The sequence below is a fragment of the Sebastes fasciatus genome, chromosome 4, assembly GCF_043250625.1.
Source record: "Sebastes fasciatus isolate fSebFas1 chromosome 4, fSebFas1.pri, whole genome shotgun sequence".
NCBI classification, from domain to species: domain Eukaryota; kingdom Metazoa; phylum Chordata; class Actinopteri; order Perciformes; family Sebastidae; genus Sebastes; species Sebastes fasciatus.
In genome coordinates, this window is record NC_133798.1 from 39,333,894 (window position 1) to 39,360,120 (window position 26,227).

The 26,227-nt window shown below is 44.9% G+C and overlaps 1 protein-coding gene across 2 annotated transcripts; it reads right to left on the minus strand.

Moving 5' to 3' along the window:
- Positions 1-33: 33 nt before the first annotated feature.
- On the minus strand, positions 34-25,734 carry eea1 (early endosome antigen 1). Of its 2 annotated transcripts, XM_074634172.1 has the most exons (30): positions 25,575-25,734; positions 20,715-20,792; positions 20,482-20,594; positions 20,333-20,387; positions 19,570-19,635; positions 19,418-19,448; positions 19,230-19,334; positions 18,861-18,982; positions 18,231-18,386; positions 16,290-16,304; positions 15,928-16,044; positions 11,811-12,149; positions 11,377-11,526; positions 11,029-11,148; positions 10,019-10,222; positions 9,666-9,866; positions 9,160-9,273; positions 8,907-9,062; positions 8,644-8,783; positions 8,100-8,430; positions 7,894-7,995; positions 7,608-7,802; positions 7,288-7,470; positions 6,985-7,170; positions 6,759-6,890; positions 6,177-6,362; positions 5,835-6,073; positions 3,953-4,073; positions 3,739-3,837; positions 34-3,584 (listed from the first exon to the last, which is right to left on the minus strand). In XM_074634172.1, exons 1-30 carry the CDS (start codon positions 25,596-25,598, stop codon positions 3,462-3,464), a joined length of 4,203 nt encoding a protein of 1,400 aa, XP_074490273.1. In that variant the 5' UTR covers positions 25,599-25,734; the 3' UTR covers positions 34-3,461. The 2 variants fall into 2 exon arrangements, with proteins under 2 accessions (XP_074490273.1, XP_074490274.1); XM_074634173.1 differs by lacking the exon at positions 16,290-16,304.
- Between the last annotated feature and the right edge of the window lie 493 nt (positions 25,735-26,227).

A 26,227-nucleotide genomic window follows, 5' to 3' on the forward strand; every position in this document is an offset into this window, starting at 1 on the left:
TGTCTATAAATAAAAACACAGCACACTAAAAAATAGAAACATACTGTAGGTTTTATTTACGGTTGTCATGACGATGGATTAGAAAAATCAACAGGTGCATGTGAACATAAATTACATGGTTTCTCTCGTCCCTTCAGGTGAACCGAGGTCACCCCCCCGACTGTGGTAATTAATACACGGTGCGTTGTCACCGCCGACGGTGGAGCGGTGACGTACGAGACGTTGGCCTAAGGCACACCTTCACAACCATCACATATGATGACTTCTTAACATGGAGAACAGAAACGTGTGAGCCAGTTAAGTCATCATGCACGATAACTGACAGCAACACGAAGCGAGTGTGTGTGTACAGATCAGCGAGTGCGTGCGTGTGTGTGTGTGCAGATCTGTGGTGCCTTTTTTGTAAAAAACGAAAGAATAAGTAAGACACTGATGACACATTTTCACTGTTTCTACATCCACAGGTGTTATATATCTCCTTCTCTTTCATTACAAACATTTACAAAGATAATTATGACAGCCTTAATATTAATGAGCGGTTTAAAGTACATCGGGGCTAGAAATGCTGAAGCCGGTATATAAAGTCGGTGGTGGTCCTACGTTACGGTTTGTGGCTGGGTTCTCATACGGACGAGCCCACGACGATACAATAAGGTGCAAATCATCTGTCTGGGTCTGAAGAGGACTGTACAGTTTGATAGATGATAAAATCACAAATCCTTGATCAAAAGCAGGCGATGACATTAATATCTGTGATCTGTGATCTCCAAGGTTTAGAAATAGTGCTTTTTTTCCTGTGCCAATCTGAGGTAGACATAACAAAACCAATTCAACACATAAAGAGACTAGAGTGTTCTTGAGAGCTTGCAACTGAGATGGACATTGTTGTTTTTTGTAGCGTTCAAGCATAAAGAGCTAATTTTGGTGAAACAAAGTCTGAAACAAAACAACCAGAAGCGCCTGCGTCGTCGCCCGGCTGGCGTACAGTGTCGCCCGCTCCAGTCTTTTAGACAATTGCACAAAAAGATCTCACCCAACACTTATAAATTACACAAAGCAGGAATTATCTTTTACAGTGTTCCTCAGCTGCACACACACAGGTCGGACAGAAAACCGACAGCAACCGCTGCACCTGAAAGCAGCACCGACATCCGAACACGGTTCTGAGCAGCCGTCGTTCATACAGTGCATCTCGCACACAGCAGGCCTTAAAACACACACACACACACACACACACACACACACTCTGTTACAGCAACGTCACACAGCCACAGTTATTGCTTCAAAGCACGAGCACAAGCACACACACACACACACACACACACACACACACCTAGGGATGCACCGATACCACTTGTTCCAGCAGTATTCAGTGCTGTCAGTGGAGACGAGCAGCAGGAAAATAAAATGTAAAAATAACCATGCAGGCACCTTCACTGACTGACTGACTGCATTAACAGTCTGCAGAAATGAACACGCAAAGAGAAACGTGGCACAGCAAATAAAACAAAAACAAGTGACTGTACATAAAAAGCCTCTCAGGTCGTCGTACTGTACGTTCAAGATAATAATAAATGTAGGACCCTGTAATTTAAAACTCAAAAAGCTTCCTAATGACGCTTAGAAAAATACTGAAATATGAACCAAGCTCAGGGTTTTTTCATCTCGGCTGTATTCCTGCTGCAGACATTCTTTGGTCGTGAAAAGAGGCTGAAAATATCGATTTCAACAAAATACACAAACACACACTGCCGCACAAAGAGAACATGCAGGAACTGATCGGGTTTATCTGGAGTCCTGTACAGAAGAAGAATCGCTGGTGCATGAATGGACTGATGAGTTGAGCAGTTTGAACATTTAGAATACAAAAAAAAATGACGTTTGATGCTTAAAAACTCGAGCTGTACTTTACTCTGTTACACTGAACGGAAAACATATTCTGAAATTTAAAATCTCTACTATATATTGTTATGAAATCCTGTCCACAAAACATCAAATTAAAAGTTCAGCGGATAAACTAACGAGCTTTGGTCGACTTGTTTTGGGGCCAAATGAGCTGCTGACGGCGTGTCGATCTGTTTGAGAGCAAATTAGGGATGTCCATAATTAACCGTTTAACCGTTAACCGACATTAAGCATTTTAACCGGTTAACGCTATCGGATAAAAAGGGCTAAAGAAATGTTTATTAATTCAAAAGCAGGATACAGGAAGTTGGCTCCGGTCTCTCCAGCTCGCTACACCTACACCTACGTTCACAGCTAGAACGCCACCAACAACCTCACACTCACCAACAACACACACACGGTCTGTTGGAAACTCACTAAAGTTACGCAGACTGTATGTGTGCGGCATTGGCGGCGGCGAGCACGAAGCCTCCGGCAACGCTAGAGCTGCTAACGTAGCACAAACACACACGGTCTGTTGGACACTCACTAAAGTTCCGCCGGACAGACACACAGCTGACAACCTGCTAAACTAAACTAAATGTGCGGTGGAGACTTTTACTGGGAAAGTGGCTGCATGTCCGCGACACTACACGCAGCATCGTAGCTGCCAAGTTAACGCTCCCGGACGGTGAACTGGAGACTCCCGTCAACCAATATCTGTTGTGCTCCTGCAGCTGGAGCACCGCTGCATGAGAGGCACTAATCTTGTCGGTTACCGGTTAATAATCTGTTAACGAGGGTCGGTTATCGGTTAAGATTTTTTTTTTCAAAATGAGCATCCCTAGCGCAAATAATGATTACTATACTATTTCAACAACACACATGAAGTTATTACAGTTTAACTGAAAACATTTCCAAAAATATGTTTGTCCTCACTGATTACTTGATTATACATCTCTTCATATAAATATCAGAATTTAAATTTCTATATGTCACATCGGGTATTTACAAGATTTGGCTTTTCTTGACTAATCAGTTACCTGCATTTCCCTTCTGTAGGGCAGCAGTGATTCTCAACACCGCCATTTACAATATTTACTTCCCCCCCCAGTGTCACACTGACCTCACACCTCCTCACAAACATCTCACAACATACACAACGACCACCTCGCACTTTCTAATGATTCCAAACAAACGATGGAGATGAAGAACGTGAACTTAAAGAGATGGGTGGTGTGTTTAGTTCTCACTGTCTCCGCTCTCTGGCAGTCCACAGGAGTAGCAAAGGCACAAAAACAGATACAGACAATCCCAACCAATCCCAATCCCCCCCCCCCCCCCATCCCATCCCATCCCATCCCGTGGCTCTGGAGTCTCCTCATTAAAACCATTCAGTTATTCTCCATCACCAGAGCCACCAGTCGCATGCAGGTGGTGAGTCTTTGCACTGGGTCGGTCCTTAATAGTGCACATTAAATATGACAAAGACCTTCTTCTGCCCGCTGAAGGAGGAAGTGGAGGGAGAAAGGGGGTTGTGGGGGGGTTGAGGTGGGGTAAAGGGAAAGAGAAGGAAATCAGCCTTGGAGCTCCTCAAAGCACGTGTCACAGACCCGGACTGGCTTTTTAGAGGACGGCGTGAGGGCGTTCCTCACGGAACACTCGTGGCAGAAAATGTTGCCGCAATGTCTGCAATGGTGCTGCAGAGTCACAGAGGAGAAGGAGAGAGAGACGTTACGAGGAAGACTCTTTTGAGTGTGAGTGTGTGTGTGTGTGTGTGTGTGTGTGTGTGTGTGTGTGTGTGCGTGTGTGTGTGTGTGTGCTTCAATGCGTCAAAGATAACTTCATTCTTACCTTCCTGACGGAGAGGCTGAAGCCTTTCCCACAGGCCATGCAGTTCTGCACTTCGTGATCCTCGGCCCACTTCCTGGTCAGACTCTGGGACTGCTTGATCTAAAAGCACCGACAGCGAGAGGAGTCACAACCAGAGTGGCAACTTTATATTAATGAAATAAAGCACCCTCAGACAAACTGTTGTTCTTCAGTGTAACACTTCCAAACAACCGACCTGGAGCGACTGGTTCTCTCTGCCGAGCTCCTGCATGGCCGCCGTCGTGTCGTCCAGCTTCCTCCTCAGCTCCACCACCTTGGCCTGCAGCTTCTCGATCTCGCCTTCGCCCTTCACACACCTGGAACACGACCGCAGAGCACGCGTGATAATTAGTGGCTTTGGAACATTTCCCACCACCAACACCACCACCACTTGGCTGACTGCGTAATTAATACTGTCGATGCACAAGTCTGTTCACTCTATTGTTGGATTTCAATTTTGACTCATCACATACGTATGCACCGTTTCACTTGTGCACTTTACAGTCACGTGCAAATACAGCCTGAGAAGTAGCTGCTAACAGAAATGAGACATACACCGATCGAGGTGTATTGATGATGACAAGGTCATTGAAAGTTATATTCAGTCAGTCTTATCTCATAGAAGCTGATCCCAACTATCTGGACATTAGAAGGTACACGTATAGGAAGAGTCACTAGGCGGCATATGGCTCCATGAAAAGTGGACTTTTTATGTGCATATTGATAATCTATTGAAAAAGCTTATAGGCCAAAACTGGGCCTTTTTTTATCTTCGTTTAACAAAACTGCTTTCCATTTGAGGCGAGGATCTGTGTACAGCTCCTATTCTATCTGTGATGTGATTTACATACATGCAACTTCATCCCTACTGCAACAGGATTCTGCATCATGCTGCATTACGTTTTATAACAAATGCAGGCTCACACACACACACACTCGCCATTGCATTGATTATTGATAAGAGTATTAAATACTTGGCAAGTCTCCCTTTAGGGTGCATTTTGAACAGATGAAAGATGTGTGATTAATCGGGATTAACTACGGACAATCATGCAATTAATCCCGATTAAATATTTTAATTGATTGACAGCCCTAATAAAGAATATTTCAATCAATGTATTGATTTCACACAGCCTCACTTGGAACTGAAGAAAAGTGCTTGTTTTAAAGCGATGTGTTGGGGTCTGAGGCCTGCACTAGTTAAACTGGTTGGTTTCAATAATCTGAATGTGCCATCTGAAAAGCATCTGTGCAGCAAAAGTCTGACTATGGATTACCAATTTATCTTTTCACTGGGGATGCACCGATACCGATACCAGTATCAGGTATAGGGTCCGATACTGTGCTCATGTACTCGTACTCGCAAAACGGCTCCGATACAACGGCACCGATACCACTTTACAGCGGCGTGACGTTAACCTCTCGTCACCATCTTTCGGGTCCGATCGCATGCGCTCACGCTCCACCTCCCCGACGGTGCGGGCGAGACGGGCCGGTGGTGCGCCCGCTGGGCCGGGATCCCACCTCAGCCGGCGGTTTTGCTTGCACCCTCTGACTCGTGCATGCGTTAGACTCCTTGGTCTGTGTTTCAAGATGGGTCGGGTGGGTTGCAGACATCGCCGCAGACCCGTGGCGCCTTTTACGTGGGCCAAGCCCCGCGCTGGGGGCACGACTTGGTTGGGGTGCACTGAGGACAGTCCGCCCCGGTGAGAGGAGAGAGGGCGCAGCGAGCACTTTGGCCACGGCCCCGGGAAGGTTGGCTGGCTGTTAATGAGGGTCTTTTGGCACAGAGAAGTACTCGTATTGGTACTCGGTATCAGAGAGTACCCAAATGTAAGTACTTGTACTTGTACTTGGTCTGAAAAAAAGTGGTATCGGTGCATCCCTAGACTTAACCTTTAAGCAGCTGACTCCTCTGAATACATCCACAAGTGTTGCAGATGAGGGATTAAATCCATTCCTCACTCGTGCTACTTTAACTCTACATACTTCAGTGAGCTTCAACAACAAGTATTTTTATGAAACGATGGTTCGTTTCTTGCAGGGCGACATGTTAAGGGGAAACAACATCAACTCACCTCTCCAGAAGAGCCCGTCTCTCGTCCTGGTTGTTCTGGACGGTGGCCTCCAGCACGGCGATCTCTCCTCTGAGCTCGTCCGTCTGCTTCTCCAGTTCGCCGACTCTCCGCTGGCTGCCCTGCCACTCTCTCTTCAGCGTGGCCACGTTTTCATTCAGAGCCGTCACCTGCACGCCAATCTTAGCTTCCGCCTCCTCCCCACGCTTCACCTGCTCCTCTCTGGCTCGCTTCTCTGACGACTTTGGGAAGAAGGATTGGTCATATCATAAAAAGGGATCAGAAGGGGGATGAATGACATTTAATCCACTAATTTAAAATCCTTTAGTGGATGAGTGATCCTACCAACTGATCCTGGACGCCCTTTGTTTGTGCGAGTAGCTGCTCCTCTCTCTGGCTCCTGCTGTCCCTGGTGGCCTGGTGCTCTTTCTGCTCCTGCTCCAGGGTCTTCTGTGCCGCCTCCACCTGACGCTGCAGCTCCAGTTTCTGCTGGATCAACATCTGTTTGGCTTCCCGCAACTCACCCAGCTCCTGATGAAGCAACAAAGATGTAACTCAATGCACAATATTTGGTTGTGTGTCTCTCTAACAAAAGAGGCAGGAACTCATTTCATCCACGGGGTTGAACTTTAAAAGACTCGAGCAGGTTGGAGCTTAGGAAGTTATCGCTGTGACAACGGCTTCGGATCGATCTCACAGCGGCTTTGAAGAACAGAAAAATCCATCGACTCAAGCACGCACAGTTCTAACTGTGAAGAATGTGGCCCTGATGACCTGCAGTAGTAGAGTTAAGCTGTTTACATAAGACACAAGCATGGGAAGCAGGTCATGTTCTATTAGTCGGAGGAATACTCCAGCCTCTCTCTTCCCCTTTAAATCAAAATAAAGACATTTTTAGTTGCTTTTTAAGGTGACTGAGTGACCGACCTTCTCGCTCTTCTCCGTTAGTGCTTTTAATTCAGAAGTCAGTCTCGTGTTATTCTTCTCCAGGACACTCTTGGCTTTGTTCAGCTCCTCCACTTTGCTCCTCTCCTTCTCCACTTCCTCCTTTACTTGACCCTGGGTGAGTTAGCACAGTTTACAATGTATGAACTTGATCACATGAAGTCATAGAAGTGTTTATGTCTTCTGTGGGTGAATCCGTTTGTCTGACCTGTCGCTTCTGTAGTTCCTTCAGGGTTTGTTCTTGCTGTTGGAGCTTCTGGTCCCGTTTCACCAGATCCTGCTCCAACGAGCCGCGGCCCGTCTGCAGATCCTGCATCTGAGTCTCTAAACCTGTCTGATGGCTTCGGTTAGCGGCCAGCTCTTCCTGAGCCAAGTTCAGCTTCTCCTCTGAGGCCTACAGACGGAGAAAGCAGCAGGGACTGTGGGAACTGCTCGGAACATTTTATTATATCATTCTCCAGAATCATCAACACCTCTCCCTCGCCATTATGAGTCTCTACCATTAACCCACCTTTAGGTCTTGTCGCAGGGCAGAGACCTCAGACTCCTTGCCGTAGAAGTCAGACTGAAGCTTAGCGAGGCTTCCCTTGCTTTGCTCCAAGGCCTTCTGCAGCTCCTTCGACCGGCTGCTCTCAGAGGCCAACTCCTGGACGAGCCCCGACACCTGGGCCCTCAGTTTACCCTCCTCCGCCGTCTGGAGGTAAGAGTCAGAACGTTTTAGGCACTTTAGGCAACACACCAGTTACTTAAACACAATTAAAATACAGTTAATATCAATCCTCTTGAAGTGGCAGCTGTGTGTCTGTATTTGTATTTCAAAATGCTGCTTGCCTTCTTGACATTAACTTCTTGTAACTCTGCCACTTGGCCCTTCAGTTTCTTCATCTCCTCCTCGAAGGACCCCTGGGTCGTCATAAGTTGCGCCCGCAGCTTCTCCAGCTCCTTCTCTTTTTCCTTCAGCGCCCCCTGAGAGTTTGAGCGCTGCTGCTCCAGCGTGGTCAGCTGCACTTTCAACTTTTTCTCTGCCTGAAGTTGGCAGACACAACAGCAGCTCTTTAGGCTCAAACAAACATTCAAAACAACACTACTTGATCTTCCTTTTTTATCAGAAGCTCACCTCTCCCATCTGCTCCAACTGCTCTTTGGATTCTTTCATCGCCTTGGTGATGGCCTCGTTATTCTTAAGAAGCTCCTGTCTGGCCTTCTCATTGGACTTTTCCTGAGGATTAAGACAGATTAATGTCTTGGTGATGCAATAAGGAGGCTATTTGTTACTCCCCTTTGCTAGACAAAGTGGTCTAAACAGCAGCTTACTGAATGTACCTTCTCCTCCATGGCTGACTTATGGTTCTTCCTCTCTGTGTCCAGTTGACTCCGACTCTCTTTCAGTGCCTTATTAGCCTTTCCTAGACTCTCCTGCGTCGAGGAAAGCTCCTTCCTTTGAGCCTCTTTCTCCTGCTGGGCCTTCTGCAGGTCCACCGTCAGGTTCTGAGCTTTCCTGTCCAGATCTGCGTGCTTCGTCTTTCCCTCCTGAGTCACCTTGTCCAGGTTCACCTTCAGAGCAGCGTTGTCCTGCTCACTGCGCTCCAGCTGCTGCTGCATGTCACCAAAAGCAGCTGCTTTTTTCTTCATCTCCTCTTGCAGTGTTGTAGCCCTTAACAGTGGAACGTCATTAGTGTTGCATTAGGTATAATTCATATAAATATTCAACACAGTGGAGAAAAACAAAACACTAATGTAGCAAAAGGTTGTGCCATCACTAAAATACTGTTACAGAGTGTTAGTTACAGTTGGATTTACAAGCATTTAATACTCAACTCTTAATCACATTTTAATAAAGCTAATGCACCAGTACGGTTCCTCTCACCCTGCTTTCTCTGTTTCCAGCGAGTGCTGCAGCTCCTTTGCTTTCCGTTTGACCTCTGACCCTTCCTTCTGCAGCTTCTGCACCTCTTTCTGCATCTGGTCCCGTGTGGTCTGCACCTCCCCGACCTGAGACTCCAATTTCTGTCAGATTAAAACACCAGATTCATTTTTATTTTTTTTTTAAACAAGATGTATTTATACTGAGGATACTACTAACATTTACAGTCCAACGTCAGGTACTCACAATAAAGACTCAACACAAACCTTATTGAGCCCCTCCAGCTGCTCTATACGCTGTTCTGAGGCCATTAGTTTGTCTTTGCATTCCTTCAGAGTGCCGTCCAGCTGTGTGCACTGCTCCTGTCTCTCCTTGAGCCTCTGGATCTGCTCCTCCACCTTCTTCTGAACTTTATTCAGCTCCTTTACAAGACGGTGAGAGAGGGTGAAGGATACGAGTGAGGGAGGTGACAACTATTTTCAAAGCAAAGACATACGGTGGCACAAAGAAGACGCTAACCTGCTGCTTGTCCTGCAGAGCATGCTGAGCGGTCTCCAGGTTGTTGTCCAGGTTAGCTTTCTGTGCAGCCTTGGCTGCCTCTGCAGATAGCAGCATCTCTGTCTTTGCCTTCAGCTGAAGAAAACAGACACACAGAAAAGGTTATTATCTGTAGTAGAACATAGTGGCTTTTTGTCTGGACCGCAGAGGGCCAGCCCTACAAACACTAAAGTCTGTCACTGAGTGACTGACTGACTGATGAAGTTACAGGATTGGTCGTTGCTCTTTCAAAATGAGAAGGCGGAGAACAGTTCTGTGTTTAGGTTTTCTGGGGAGCGTGTCAGTGGTTCAGTGTATCATTACATCGTGCTGTTGTTGTGCATGAACTATTGTTTATGTTTGTTTAAGTTACGTTATGTTGTGCTTCATATTGTGTTACCGTGCATTCACACCAAGCGTAAAGCTAATTTTCGCCTCGCTCTCCTCCAGAAATAACACAGCACAGACGTGCTCGTGAAGGGTCTCACCTGAGCATCCAGCTGGGCTACTTTCTCCTTGCTGTCTGCGAGCTGGGTGGTGAGTTCGGTGACGGAGGTCTCCAGGGTGTGGGCTCGGTCCTGGGCTGAACGCAGCAGGGTCTTCTGCTCCTGGACCTGTTCGTGGAGGTTGTCCTGGGCCTGCTTGTTGCTCTCCGATTGATTCTTCAGCTTGTCTGTCAGCTGTGTAACCTTTTAAGACCCACATATACAGAAACGCTTTAGAAGTCATTATTGTTCAATAAAACTGACCTTAACCTTAATAACCCTTCTATATGATGCTAACAGTTCAAATGACTGTAACTGCAACATGGACAGTTTGAGAGAGCGCGGTGAGCACCCACCTGTTCTTGTAGTGCGTTGTTTTTCTCTTTCAGCTGGTTGAGCACGGCCGTCTCTCCCTCCCCGGCCTGTATCTTGGCACACAAGTCGTCTCTCTCGGTTTCCAGCTGGCTCACGATGTCCTTACCCTTCTGCAGCAGAGCCTCCAGGTTCTGGATCTTCTGATCCTTATCTCCGATCTGACGCAGCACCTGCTCCAGGTCGTTCTACAGCACCAAGGCAGGAAGACTACATTAGGGATGCTGGCAGAATTATGTATTCTATTGTGTTGTGCATAAAGGTGTTTATTAAGATTTTCACACAGGCATACTACACCAGTGTTTTGTTTGTGAACGGACAAAATGTTATCAGAAGAATGTAAAATATGCTATAATCTTAAAAAGCTTCTACACACGGGCCTCAAATAATAATACAATAACTGAAATCTCTACTCATACTAATATATAAGGCATCATGTAAGGGATAATGTACAGCGAGCCGGTCATTGTTGTGAAAAAGACTCAGACAGGACGATGCTGCACCCCGACGCTGAAGCAGAGGAGTCTCTCATCACCCTGAAGGGGATTCTTTCACAGCAGTGACCCGCTAGCTGAACATTATCCCGCTTATCATACAGCTACTTACTGAAGAAATCAATAATTTGACACAAAAATGGTCCGCCAGAGTCTGACATCAGAACTGCGCCCATAGCAACGGTCTGTTATAAAGAAATAGCAGACCGCAGAACGCCATGATTACCCAATCAGAACCGCGTATTCAACACAGTCGTGTAATAATGTCATGTAGCGACCACTTTTGTTTAGTTACAGTAAAATAACATTAAGACTGCAATATGGTGACGTTCAAAATCCACATTCTGGCCTGAACCGTTACGGATCAAAGACTTGTAAAGTGGAAAAAGTAAAAGATGATGTTACACATTATTCCTGCTGGTTTTAACCCTGACTGTCCTACAGCGCAGCCTCTCTTTGCTTCTTGTTTGTTATCAGAGGGGTTTTCTTGTGAGCGGTACCTGTGCCTCGCGGAGTTTGCCGTTGGTGTTTTGCTGCAGCGCCTGCAGCTCCTGGTGCTGCTGCTTGGCTTTCTCCAGCTGGTGCTGCAGGTCGGTGTTCTTACTGCCACTCTCCTTCAACTACCGAAGCAAAACACAGTCATTCTGTGCATCTTAAGGTTTCTGAGTTATCACTCTACAACCGTTTCATAAATGTCTGTTACTGTACTTACTGTGTATTATCTCTTTTTGTTTTAAATCTCCTCTGCACGGATCATCGATTCCCCTCAGCTTCTCACATTTAGCTTAATAAATAAATCTAACCTAAACTACATATCTTACAGCGTACATTATATATCTGATGCCTACCTGTTCTTCTGCTCGGGACAGTTTGAGCTGCATGTCTGCGCCTTGCTGCTCGCGGTCTTTTAGTTTCTCCCCAGACAGCTGCCTCTGTTCTTTAAGACGACCTTGCACCTCGCCCAGCTGCCTCTCCGCCTCCAGCAGTTTGGCGTGCAGCTGGGGAGATCACAGATAAAGGGGGGCGATGATTAAGATGGAAGACACAAGACGACAACGTTAATAGCGAGAAAATACAGCAGATACTTAGATGTGTGGAATCCTCGTTAACACATTACTGCAGGACATTTGTCCCTCAATTATTACTGATTTCTTTCTTCGACAGTTCCATAGTTGTAGAAGATACTTTACTAGTACATTACTGTTAATTTCTTTCTTTTGTCACCCATCTGTATATCAACTGTATGTCATCCTGCATGTACTCGCGCGTCCTCCCTGCTCACCTGACCGATCTCAGTCTGCTGCTGAGCACCTTGGTTGTCTTTCTCTTCCCTCTGCTGTTCCAGCTGTTTCCTCTCAACCTTCAGCTCTGCGTGCTTCACCTCCAGCTCCGTGATCTCGCTCTTCAACTTCGCCGCCTCCTCGGCCCTCTCTCCGAGCTCCGTCTGGGCCTTCTGCAGGGAGGCTTCGGCCCCCGTGGCCCGAGTCTGGAGCTCTTGAACCTCCGTCTCCCTCTCTCTCAGGCTGCCTTGAGCTCCCTTCTTGGCAGCCTTCTCAGCTCCCAGACGCTCCTCCAGCTCCTGGTACTCTTTCTCCTTACGTGCACACTTTTCAGACAGGCTCTGTGAGAACGGGGAGAGGACAACATGAGGCTGATTCATGGATGTACAAAGAGAACTGGATACAGCGTTGTAGGCCTTCATTCCTATGAGAGTTGCTCAGCGGAGCAGGAAGCCTAAAAGGCTTTAGTGCTGAGTGATACAGAACCCGGATCTTCTGGCGATCTTCCGCATCCATTGGGCCCATAGAGCAGGCGCAGTAGCTCATCATCACTCATCTTCAACCTCTTATCCGGGTCGGGTCAGGGGGGCAACAGCTCCAGCAGGGCACCCCAAACTTCCCTTTCCCGGGCCACATTAACCAGCTCTGACTGGGGGATCCCGAGGCGTCCCCAGTCCAGTGTGGAGATATAATCTCTCCATCTAGTCCTGGGTCTTCCCCATGGTCTCCTCCCAGCTGGTCGTGCCTGGAACACCTCCCAAGGGAGGCACCCAGGGGGCATCCTCACTAGATACCCGTACCACCTCAGCTGGCTCCTTTCAATGAAAGAGGTAGCGGCTCTACTCCGAGTCCCTCACGGATGACTGAGCTTCTCACCCTATCTCTAAGGGAGACGCCAGCCACCCTCCTGAGGAAACCCATTTCAGCCGCTTGTACCCGCGATCTAGTTCTTTGGGTCATGACCCAGCCCTCATGACCAGAGGTGAGAGTAAGAACGGAGACTGACTGGTAGATCCAGAGCTTTGCCTTCCGGCTCAGCTCTCTTTTCATCACAACGGTGCGGTAAAGCGAATGCAATACCACCACCCCCCCTGCTCCGATTCTCCGGCCAATCTCACGTTCCATCGTCCCCTCACTCACCAACAAGACCCGAGGTACTTGAACTCCTTCACTTGGGGTAAGGACTCGTTCCCTACCCGGAGTAGGCAATCCACCGGTTTCCTGCTGAGAACCACGGCCTAAGATTTAGAGGTGCTGATCCTCATCCCGGCCGCTTCACACTCGGCTGTGAACCGATCCAGTGAGTGCTGGAGGTCACAGACCGATGATGCCAACAGGACCACATCATCTGCAAAAAGCAGCGATGAGATCTCAAAAGACTTTTTGGGCTCTATGGCGTCACGTGACGGACACAAATGTTGTAGTACCGCCGTTTGGCCACTACGAAAATTTGCTTCAAAGCCCGGCACTCTTCCTGGTGGCTTGGGCAGACTGCCCAGAAGTTTGGGAATTACGGGACTGAAAGCCAACAAGGCTTTCCAAAAACAAAACAATTAGGAGTAAAATCATTGTTTTCTGATTTTTGTTGAGGGAGCAGGTTCTATAAACATCATTAATTGAGCCACACCGTAACCATTTGTCTGTGGAAAAGAACAAAGTCAGCTGAGTAAAGTGAGGTATGGTATTTCTAGGGGAAGGTTTACGACACAGGAGCTGGAACACGGTGGCATGTGAACAGCACCGGCTCTGCTGTAAGCTCTGGCAGTAAACTTGGAAACATGATGATAAAGAACAAAGTGGTGTTAATAGTGGAGCGTGCCGCTAACTAGGGAGTGTGACAAGGCAGCTGGACTCAGTAAACCTCTGCAGGCCACCACAGCAGCTGGCCAACATTAAAAGGATAGTCTGGATGTTTCTCAGTGGGGTTGTATGAGGTACTTCTCCATAGTCAGTGTATTACCTACAGTAGATGGAGGTTGGCACGCCCCCTGCTTGGAGAAACAGACAGGAGTACCGACGCAGGAGCAAAGGAGCCGGCAGCAAAACATATTTTAGTCGCCTAAAAAAATCAATACCAGTGTTCGCTATATTTTGAATATTTTCCAGTCGTACTGTTTTTGTCAACGGATTGTGATGGCTATGAAGAGAGCATAGACAAGTTTCACTTTTAGTTCAGTTACAAGAAGGAGAGGACTGTCTGATGGTGAGATAAATCTGTGAAAATATTCTAAATATAGCGTACACTTACACAGATATTGATTTTTTTGAGGTGAGCCTTTCTTTTAGGTGGCTAAAATGCGTTTTGCTGACAGTCCCGTCCACAGCAGTACGTTGCTTTGTTCCCGTGCGTTAACTCCTGTGTGCCTCTCCAAACTGGGGGCGTGGCGACCGTCACATACTGCAGGTAATACAACATCTATGGATAAGAACCTCATACAACCTCACTTCAAAACACCCAAAATATCCCTTTAACAGCCCTCTCTAGACACTCCTCCTCCTCTATTGTTCATCCCTCTCCTTCTCACGGCCTCGCTGCAGTCCTCATGTCATTGTCACAGCTCCTCCGCTGAGTCTCTCCTCTCTAATCCTGGAGTTACAGACCAATGAAACCCCTGTTGGTCGTTCACCTGTCTGTTCTTAGTCCTGATCCTCTGTGTCTCGCTGTCTGCTCCATCACTTTTGTTTCTATTGTATCTGTATCAGGTCTCAGAGTATCCTGTTGCGAGGTGAAACGTTGGGTGGGGTCAACACACCGCATATCCAGTTCTGTAATCCCCCTCTTACCCGGAAACCTACTTGGCAGGGAGGAGCACTGGCATGCCTGATGTGGGAGGGTTGATCTCTGGCAGGAACCCTGTGCCTCCATTCCCCCCAGTTCCCATTGCACCAGTGCAGTTACCTGTGATTGTATTTCACCCTGAGTGACAGAGCTGGCATGGCAGAGATCCCCCCCCATGCTGCTTTAATTATGGAGCTGCATGTGATTTTGCATCAACATGTCCAGGTTGTCAAGGAGAGCTGGTGATAGCAGGGCATTGTGACGGAGCCTGATACCGAGCAACAGAGGAAGGTTTACAGAAACGGAGATGGCGTGCTCTGTACTCGAGGGGCAGCTGGTGAGGCTTATTAACATTACTGAAGTAAATCCTACACAATCGTATTGTATGCTGTATTATGTGTGGCAGATGCCGTAGTAGACAGACGAGCTGCTGAGAGTGACCAAACTGTCACGTGACTATAATAACTGTAGTTGTTGCTGTGTGTTAGGGATGCTCATTTTGAAAAATGTTCTGAACCGTTAACCGACCCTCGTTAACAGATTATTAACCGTTAACCGACAAGAATTGTGCCTCTCATGCAGCGGTGCACCAGCTGCAGGAGCACAACAGATATTGGTTGACGGGAGTCTCCAGTTCAGCGTCCGGGAGCGTTAACTTAGCAGCTACGATGCTGCGTTCACTGTCTCCAGTTCACCGTCCGGGAGCGTTAACATAGCAGCTACGATGCTGCGTTCACTGTCTCCAGTTCATCGTCCGGGAGCGTTAACATAGCAGCTCCGATGCTGCGTGTAGTGTCGCGGACATGCAGCCACTTTCCCAGTAAAAGTCTCCACCGCACATTTAGTACAGTTTAGCAGGTTGTCAGCTGTGTGTCTGTCCGGCGGAACTTTAGCGAGTGTCCAACAAACAGTGTGTGTGTTTGTGCTACGTTAGCAGCTCTAGCATTGCCGGAGGCTTCGTGCTCGCCGCCGCCGCCACACATAGTCTGCGTAACTTGGTTACTTGGTGGCGTTCTAGCTGTGATCGTAGGTGTAGCAGTGTGTGTTAAGTTTATTTGTCGCTGAATAAATGCTATGAAACTACAACTCCTCCGCTCCGCTCAAGAGAGCCGGAGAGACGGGAGCCGACTTGCTGTATCCTGCATCTCCGGCTCTGCCTCTTAAGGTGGGCTGTTAAGGTGGACCAGCTTTTCTCCTCAAAGAGACGCTCCGCTTTTTAATTAATTATTAATATTTCTTTTAACCATTTTAACCGATAGCGTTAATTGGTTAAAATGCTTAATGTCGGTTAACGGTTAAACGGTTAATTATGGACATCCCTACTGTGTGCACTACTGTACCTGGCTTTGCTGCTGCAGATTATTCAGATTGCTCTGCAGCTGGTGGATCTGTTGTGTGTAGACAGCTGCTTCCTGTGGACCCTTCTCCAGCTCTGCTTTCAGTTGGGATATGGTCATCTGCAATACAACAGACACACATGTTACACTCTTTCTGCAAACCAATGAGTTGCACATTCAGAGAAGTGAAGCACCACTGTGAAGGACCGACATAAAAGAAGGAAACAAACCCAACATGGACAAAAACAACAAAAACATGAAGAGGTTAAAAAAAAAATCACTTTCTGAAAAACTTTTTCCAAAACGTATAGAAACTCAAAAAGATGAAATCAAGTTTGGGGCCAACTTGAAACAACATGTTTTACCTCCAGTTTACGAATCTTGAAGAAAGAGTGAGTGTTGTGGAGGGATACAGTGTGTGAGGAGGAGGAGAAGAAGAAGGGGAGGGAAAGAGACACACATACAACGGTAAGTCACGATACAACAGCAAGCGGCAAATCTGCAACACAGAGCGAGATGCTACTGGGAGGACGGAATAGAGGAGAATTTTATTGTGATGACATTGAGCTGTGGCAGCATTAAGAAGAACATTTTATACAAAAGAAGGTTTGCTTTTCGCTTTGTACTGTTGGAGGGGCAGACGATGCAAGAACCTGAATGTAACATCAACTGTTGCCTTATGTTTTAGATGCAATGTTGACATGTTCGCTGGCCAACCAGAGGCCTTGTACTACGAAGCGAGTTCAACATCCCCAGGGTATCTTCTCGTTATCTGGCTTCACTAACCCTAACAACAGAGATCATGCTAAACGGTCCTACAACACTGGTTATCAACTCGGTAAATCAACTTGGTAAGTCAACCCAGGGTTTCTCTGTCTGGCTGTGAGCGTGTTCACATGAACGGGGCAGTGTTTGCAGCATCTGACCAATCACAGACATGGACAAGTCTACAGACTGCAGACAGACACATTTTACAAAGGAAGAATAAACTATATTAGACAAATATGAAGAGGTTAAACACTTAATCTAAACTTAAAGTAACAGAGTTAAAGCTGCCAGATGCAGGAAGGACAGCTGGCGTAAGGAAAAACTCCTGATGTGTGAATGCGTAAATTAACAGACTTATTATTTTAACGGAACACTCAAAAGTCAGATATAGTCGTTTAGATATAAATAGCTTTTAGACGTGTAACGGATGAATAGATTACACTTCATTATACCCATTAATAAGGACACGGCGTCTATGACTATTTCAACCTTCTCTCAGCTGCGTCTCCATCTCCGTCTCCGGCAGTGTGAAACGGACTCAAGACCGAGTAATAAAAACTAAATATAAAAACATAATTCAAAGCGGTGAACACCCACAGCATAAACCCAGCTGTCTTTCCTGCATCTGTCAGTTTAAACTGTATTGTTTTTAGTCTGATTATGACGGTAACTTCTTCATATTTGTGTAGTATTATACTACGATCTGCGCGTCGAGCTCCGATTGGTCAGTATGCAGTACTTTTATACGAGCCGATCTCTTATCTGAAACATAACCTGCTCCGGAGCAGGTCAGCATCAGTTACCATGGCGATCTACCTGGTAAGAAGTGATCCACCGTCGTAGGACGGAAAACCCTGAAGGGTTAATCCTGAAGTTACCTCGCTAACCCCTAAATCCTGCTTCGTAGTCCAGTCCTCTGGAGAGACTGGCTGCTGAACGTAAAAAACTCTGACATGTTCATACTGTAGAACTTTAAACCTCAGTAGAATTACAACTACTGTTTCACATCTCTTGCAGACTGTCAATTATTATCCTAAGAGCTATTATTACATGATCAAAACCAGACAGTTTTCACACATATTCAGAATGTGAATCCTCATTTATAAAAAACTGTCTTTTGAGATAATTTGCAGAGATGTGCAGAAGGAGAGGTTTGGGGCCTGGAGCTCCTTCTGGGATCAAAAATGCTAGAAATAAGGCTGAATTATTCACCAGGCATTAATTAATGAGAATTGGGCACAAAGCCATCTGGTATCACACCGACTGTACGTCGGAATAATTTCAGAATTATACTAGTTTTTTTAAATATGAATCTTACAAGTCTGGGGCCTGAGCAAACGACAGGTGAAATGGAAAGGGGGTGAAATTAGAGCAACTAAACTATATTTCAAGTCAACACTACAATCTGGTAGATTATGCAAACTGTGGGAATCGATGAGCATGTTTTATGTGCTTGCGACAAGTTACAATTTAGGGAGGAAGAGTGGCAGCTACTGTGTGAGACGTGAGAATCAGCAGAAGTGTTTTGGTCTCCTCACCTCCGAGGTAGTGTAATTAGCCTGCAGCTGCTCGTAGTGCATTTTGAGGCGGTCAGACTCGTCCTCTCTCTCCCGGGTCATACTGTCCATCAGTGTCTGGACCTGCACCAGCTCCTTCTGCAGCACCTCCACATCCTCCACTCCCGGTCGCTGCAGCTAGGGGGCAGAGCAGAGGCTGTGTTAAAGCTGTGTTAGAGCTGAGTGGCAGACAGTGGAGACAACAACAGGCTTCTTGGCATCAAGATCAATCAGAACTAGATCATAGTAACAGCTGAAATGTTCAAGTGTATATCAGTGTCTCCTTGAAGCTGTAGAACAAAACCCACATTTACTGTATATGAAGCCTCTCTAAACCTCTCTGAATAGTTAAATACGGACAGATAACACAAAAGTGCAACCACTCAACTCGACTTTAAAGTAGGGATGAAGTTCAGTTTCACGTTTCTATAACAACGATGAAGGGATTGTCCACCACACAGCTCAGAGCCAGAAGGATTTCATGGTGTCGATTCAACATTATTCTTTCTAACTCCAGAGCACAACATTCATGAAAGATCTACACACAAAGTACAGAGTGTGTCTCAAGCCTAGTGAGAAGAAAATAAATACTTAGTGTGTGTGCTGCTGTACCAGTTCTGTTTGGAGTCTCTCGTTGTCCTGCTTCTCTTTCTGTAGCTGTTCGGTCAGTTTGCCCATCCTCTGGTCAGCAGCCTCCCTCAGGCTCTTCTCCTCATCATAGCGGGACTTTATGTCTGTCAACGATTCAAAATATTTAATAATAACACAAATACCTCACTTGTTCACATCATCCAACTGATTAGAGGAAAACATTATCAGTGTAAAACCTTTTTAACCAAATGTTGAAGAAACAACTTGTGCAAAACAAAACACAATGACTGGATTGAGCTCCACAGTGGTTTAGTAGAAGAGTACTTCAGTGTTGTTAAATGATGCCGACCCACAGACACAGGCCTCCCAGTTTCCTGGCGCCACACTAACCTACTATCTCTGTGGCCAGCTGGGCAGCCTTCTGCTCAAACAGGTCTTTCATCTGCTTGATGTTGAACTTCTCGGTCTCCGCTTCATTCAACTTCTTTTCAAGGGCTGAGAAGAGAGCACCAAATATATATTAGTGACAGATGTTTGGCATCTTCTTCACAGTTATCTTTAATATAATGTCCCCCTACCTGCATCCTCTGAGACCGTCTGTTCATCATTCTGTGGGACAGAGGGAAAGAGAGAAACATGTACAGTAAGAGTAAGCATTGCTATCGTGTTTTATCAAGCAGTTTTATATTCAGAAAGAATATATATATATTAAATATCTTGAAGGAATTACTTGCTTCAGGTGTCCTTGGACTTTGTCTAACTCCTTCTTGAGCTCTTCAGAGAACCACTTTTCCTCCTGATCAGGTGAAAACAGACACAACATAAAGTCTTTGTATGAACAGACCATTTACACATCACTGTTGGGTTCAGATTAGGGATGCTCATTTTGAAAAAATGTCTTAACCGATAACTGACCCTCGTTAACCAATTATTAACCGTTAACCAACAAGATTTGTGCCTCACGTCCGCTGTGTGTCTGACTGGCGTAACGACACTCTGTCTGCCCGGATTAACGATAGCCTGATAAACAGTGTGTGTATTTGTGCTACGTTAGCAGCTCTAGCATTGTCGGAGGCTTCTTGCTCGCCGCCGCCGCCGCCACACATACAGTCTGTCAGCGCTATGTAACTTTAACGAGTGTCCATGTGTGTGTTGGTGGTGAGTGTGAGGTTGTTGGTGGCATTCTAGCTGTGAACGTAGGTGTAGCAGTGTGTGTACAGTTTATTTGTTGCTGAATAAATGCTACGAAACTACAACTCCTCCACTCCGCTCAAGCGAGCCCCGAGCGAGCCAGAGACCTGCAACTCCGGCTCCGCCTCTTAAGGTTGACCATCTTTTCTCCTTAAAGTGACGAACCGCTCAGCTTTTTAATTAATTATAAATATTTCTTTTAGCCGTTTTAACCGATAGCGTTAATCGGTTAAAATGCTTAATGTCGGTTAACGGTTAAACGGTTAATTATGAACATCCCCAGTTCAGATATTCCACCACACCTTGAGAGAAACATGCAGGTCTTGAACTTCTTGCCGCAGCATTGTAAGATCTTCCCTAAAAAGGAAGAAAGAGTGTGTTCAGAAAAACACAATTCTCACCGTGAGGTCAGACTCATGTCATAATAATGAATGTAACATTAATATCTCACCGAGTGGGGGCCATTTGAGCGGGCAGGTCTCCGGTATCGTGGAACAGCTCATAGTGCTTGAACAGCTCCTCTGCAGAGTTGTGAGACTTCATGCACTGAGGACAGATGAAGCCCTGGACACAGAAAATACACCATAAGAATTACCATGTGAAACCATGTGATCATAACTTCTTCAATTCTGCAGCTCAGCTCTGCTTCTTCCAGGGTAGAAAAAACCAAGAAGTCCACGTTACCTCAGACGTCTGATCGTGGTTGAGGTCTGTACTGGGCTGCTCTGACTCAGCGTTCTGGGAGCCTCCCTTCCCAGGAGTCTGGAGAGGAGGAAACAGACCAAATTAGTCTGAATGTATTAATGCACTCTGTTCACAATTTGTTAAATAACTTAAAACTGCCTGAGAGAAGCAGATTTTAATCACTACTTTCAGTTTTCTTTAATAAATTAACACACTATATTCCAGAGACATTTGAATGTTAGATATACACCTCTGACCTTTGATGCCTGTGCTCTTTACTTTGTGGTAAATGCCGGATCAAGTGAACAATAAGTCATTTCAGAAAATGATTTATTAATTATATAAGGCCTTTGTCTAAGTCATGGCTCACACGTCTCAAAAAACAACTATGCTGGATGCGACTTATAAGCCTTAAACAACATGTTGTGTAAAAGATTTAGCTCTACACTGGAATGGCGTCGTATTCTCCTTTTGAAAGCGTGCATATTTAAGACAGTTGTATCATGAATAAACAACACTCTAGTATGTGGTGACACCAGTTCCTCCAGCTGCTCTATAATGTCTATAAAAAGTATTCACCCCCGCCTTGGACTGTATCCAAGTTTCATCTGGACACGGGTCAACTTTTCCCCCATTCTTCTTTGCAAAACTGCTAAAGCTTTGTCATGTTACATGGAGATTGTGTAGTAGTTTTCCAGTAGTCCAGCCACAAACTCCCCCTTGGATTGAGGTCTCCACAACACTAACATTATTGTTTTGCAACTGCTAGATCTCTCTGTAATTTGCTGTGTTTATTTTTCCTCTCTACCGTTACAACCCTGCCTTCCTGCAGAGTCGCATCCCGACAGCATGATGCTGCCACCACCATGCTTTAAGGCAGGGGTCAGCAACCTGCGTCTCCGGAGCCACATGCGGCTCTTCAGCTCCTCTCCAGTGGCTCCCTGTTGTCTTTTAAAAATGGAAATGAATAACTGTTCTTTTGTTTACATTTTCATTTTTATTTATCGTTGTTGTAGGTCTATGGTACGACGGAGTATTAGGGCCACATTGAGGAAAAAAAAATCAATCTGAGATTTAGAGAATACAGTCAGAATATTATGAGAATAAAGTTATAGAATTATAAAGTAGTAATTTTACGTGTTATTTTACTTTTTTCTCGTAATATTACGACTTTTTTCTCGTAAAGTTATGAATTTATTCTCGTAATATTACGACTTTATTCTCGCAAAGTTATGGTTTTATTCTCGTTATATTACGACTTTTTTCTCGCAAAGTTATGATTTTATTCTCGTAATATTACGACTTTATTCTCCAGATCTCTAGTAGATCATATGTGGGTTTTTTCCAACAGCCACAAAGCTGCGAGTGCAACAGGGGAAGCACCTCTGCAGAAGTATGCTCAGTGTCTCCCATCTGTGTGTCCACAGGCCTCTCTGGTCTCTCTCACTATTGTTCTTCTCACAGATAACACTGTATTTGAGGACAGCCTGCTTGGGAGAGATTTATGACTGTGCCATTTGTTTTTATGATTGACCTTATGATAAGGATAATCACTGCCTTGGATATGTTCTTGTATCCTTGACCTGACTTCCCCCCGTCACTTTACAATAACCTTATTGCATAGGTATATTGCATTCTCTGCTTCAGTTCATCTTTGGGATTATTAAACATTATGTGACCGTAAAAATGAAATATGCTGCCTTTGGCTCAGAGCAGAGGTAAGCAACCTGCGGCTCCGGAGCCACATGCGTCTCTTCAGCTCCTCTCCAGTGGCTCTCTGTGGATTTTTTTAAAAATTAGTGGAAATGAATCAGTTTTTTTGTTTACATTTTCATTTTTATTTGTCATTGTTGTAGGTCTATGGTACGACGGTACGACGGAGTATTAGGGCCACATTGAGGAAAAAAAATAATCGGAGATTTCGAGAATAAAGTCATAATATTATAAAGTAGTAGTTTTACGTGTTATTTTCTTTTTTTCTCGTAAAGCCATAACTTTATTCTCATATTACAACTTTTTTTCTCTTCAAGTTATGACTTTATTCTCGTAATATTCTGACTTTATTCTGTAAATCTCAGATGTTTTTTCCCTCAATGTGGCCCTAATACTCCGTAGTACATTGTCTCTTTGGCCCTCACTGCATTAGACTTATATACTATATACATAGACTATAAACTGTGTTACCTTCATCACAATGATCACATGTTTTGCGGCTCCAGACAGATTTTGCCTAAAATGGCTCTTTTGATAGTAAAGGTTGCTGACCCTGGCTTGGAGTGTTTGTACATGCATTACCGCGGCATTAAACTCCGTGGTCTACTCTACTCTTTACACAGAAGTAGACTGGAATAGGGGTCACTTCAAATCAGCTCAGTCCACTGGCCTGAAGCACAAACACACTGTCTGTAGTGGAAGACGAGCCACTGGTGGTTCATTCACAAAAAGGGTTGGGTTGGACTGGTGTCACAATCTGCGTCAATGACCCAGGTGAATACTTGGGTTTGTGTGTTGGGAGGGGGACTTTGAGCACTTTGAGCGGAGTTATCTCAGAGCCTATTGGACGGTAGACAAACAACACTTTGAAGGCAGGCCAAGCATTTGCATCATGGAACAACCTTTGACTCAACTCCAAATGACATACGTGAAACAGCACTACACTGACTTTACCAAAATATAAATTAGCTCTACACAGATTCTGTGCATAAATCATAACTTTACTCTGTATTTTGAGATTTATTAAACTGTCTTGAAATACTTTGACAACATGATTTATGTTTTGAGTGAATGAGTTTAAAGGTCCCATATTGTAAAAAGTGAGATTTTCATATATTTTATATTATAAAGCAGGTTTGAGTGCTTTATAAATACTGTGAAAGTACATAAATGCTTAATATACGGAGAAACACACACAACTCGTTTTTAGAAATTGTGCGTTTGAAACAAGCTGTTAGGATTTCTGTCTATTTGTGATGTCACAAATATACAATATTTAGACCATTACACAGTTTTAAATGTAAACATTCTAAATGTGTCTCGGTTTATTTCCTGTTACAGTGGATGTGAATAACATCAGCTGACAGGAAGTAAACATGGACCCAAACTGTTGCTTAGCAACGCAATTCCTCCGTTGAAATGCACTAAAACGGAGCGTTTCAGACAGAGGGTGAATACAGGTATATTCAGGCAGACAGTATGAGGAAAATAAAGTTTTTTTTAACATTACAGCATGTAAACATGTTCTTCAAGGTCCTCTTCCTCACATACAAAGCACTAAATGGACAAAGACCTAGCTACATTGCTAACTCCCTTACAAACTACACACCAGCTAGAACACTGCGATCATCAGATGCAGGTCTATTAGAGGTCACCAGAAGCAGTCGTAAGAAGATTGGTGATGCGGCCTTTGTCAACTATGCCCCAAAATTATGGAACGCACTACCCATAAATATTAGGGAAGCAAACACGCTAGACATTTTCAAAAGACATCTTAAAACCTATCTTTTTACCAGAGCATTTTCTCTGTAACTTGCACTACGGATTTTATCCTGCACTATTTATATTTGACTATTTCTACTGTTCTAAAATGTTTTATTACTTTGATCATGATTTTGTTGACTCCATGCACTGCTCTTGCTGCTTGGTTTTTATTTATTTTATGTAAAGCACTTTGAACTGCAACTCCTGTATGAAATGTGCTATATAAATAAAGTCTTACTTACTTACTAGTAGAAACACTAAATACAAGTATGAACCTGAAAATGAGCACGATATGGGACCTTTAAAGATGGATGGTTACTTTTTTGGTCAACACCCTAGAAAGAGAAAGAGTGATAAATTCCGATATGTTTATGTGTGACTGAATATTCTGCTGTGTGCCATGATGTTGTATATAAAACCTTTAAATAAAAACATTTATAAGCCCCACAAACCCGTGATAATAATATCTGTGATGAATAATTGACAAGCTCCTGCACAGATCTGCTGCAGGTTTACAGGAACAAAACAATAATTCATAATATAAAATATGATGTTTTATATTGTTTTGGTCGTGTCTGAGGACCCTGAACCTAAATACATCATGTTTTAGAGATGGATTTTTAAATACATCATGTTTTAGAGATGGATGTTCCTGGTTGCAACAGGCCTCTGGACTTCAAAGTGTACACAATGATGCAGTTAACGTTGCGCGCAATGCCCTCTGGGAAATGTAGTCCCTACGTGGAAGCTAGCTAACAGTAGCTAACCTCTGTTCCTCCCACATCTTACTGCAGTGACAACCTGATCATCTATCCAAACAGATAATCTCACCATTATCATTAGTATTAGCTTCAGTAATATGTGTATTATGCTGTGGTTATCCAGTTATCAGCCAGCTGACCTCCCAGCAGTCAGTCTGAGGCTAACGTTAGCATTAGCATTAGCATGTGATGAATTAACCTATAGTTAGCTCCATGCTAACGGAAACCATGACAACAACGCGGTTCAGTGATTAAACAGGTTAGACAGCTGAACTATGAGTTACTCTACCAACTCTAGAGAGATAAACATGTTAGATAATGTTATCATATGTAGACAGACTAGCCTGCTAGCTGTCAGGGGTAGCATGTTAGCATCTGACGGCTAGCTGTGACACAAAGGAGCGCTTGATATGTTCACTCCGATCTGATTTCTTTTTCCCAATCAAGGAGCTCCCGTCGGCTACACATTAAACCCCGCCCACCCGCTACACGCTGTGTGTTAAACCGCGCGTCCCCACCATATAAACCATCCCAGACCAGGCCTGTAGTCTGCCGCTCGGTTTATACACCAACAACAGAAACAGAAAGAGATCCTGTAGAACAACCAGCAGCAGCAGCTCACCATCTGAAGGATCCGTCTCAGCATCACCTCGACCGAGTTCAGGTCCCCGACACCGAAATATCCAACCAGGTAGTTTCTAAATGTGAAGTTAACGTTTCTGAAGAACGAAACACCTGACTGAGCTCAGAGGCGGCGGAGGAGGGGCGGGGTCAGGGAGGGGAGGGGCGGTGGAGAACGAACCGGTTCAAAGAGCCGACTCTTGTAAGTGAACGATGGGAGCAGAACAGATATTATCAGGTTTTTTGGGGGGTTTATAGGAAATAATCTGATTAAAGATGGATAGTGCATTCTCTTGTACTCGTCAAGCTGTAGGCCACATTGCCAAGATAATGATTAAAATGAATTGTATTACTGCATCATGCCAGAACTTCTCTATATATCACATTTGACCAGAGTTTACTACATGTTTTAAAGGTCCCATATTATAATCATTTTCAGGTTCATACTTGCATTTTGTGTTTCTACTAGAACATGTTTACATGCTTTAATGTTCAAAAAAACATTTATTTTCCTCATACTGTCTGCCTGACTATACCTGTATTCACCCTCTGTCTGAAACGCTCCGTTTTAGTGCATTTTGACGGAATTGCAACAGAATTGCGTTGCTAGGCAACAGCTTGGGTCCATGTGTACTTCCTGTCAGCTGATGACAT

Coding starts and splice junctions, on each gene's coding strand:
- eea1 (XM_074634172.1), bottom strand. CDS start 25,598: ATGCTGAGACGGATCCTTCAGATG. Junction 19,636..20,332: donor ACCTGCATGTTTCTCTCAAG/GTGTGGTGGAAT, acceptor TCACCTGATCAG/GAGGAAAAGTGGTTCTCTGA. Junction 6,074..6,176: donor AGGGCGTCCAGGATCAGTTG/GTAGGATCACTC, acceptor TTCTTCCCAAAG/TCGTCAGAGAAGCGAGCCAG.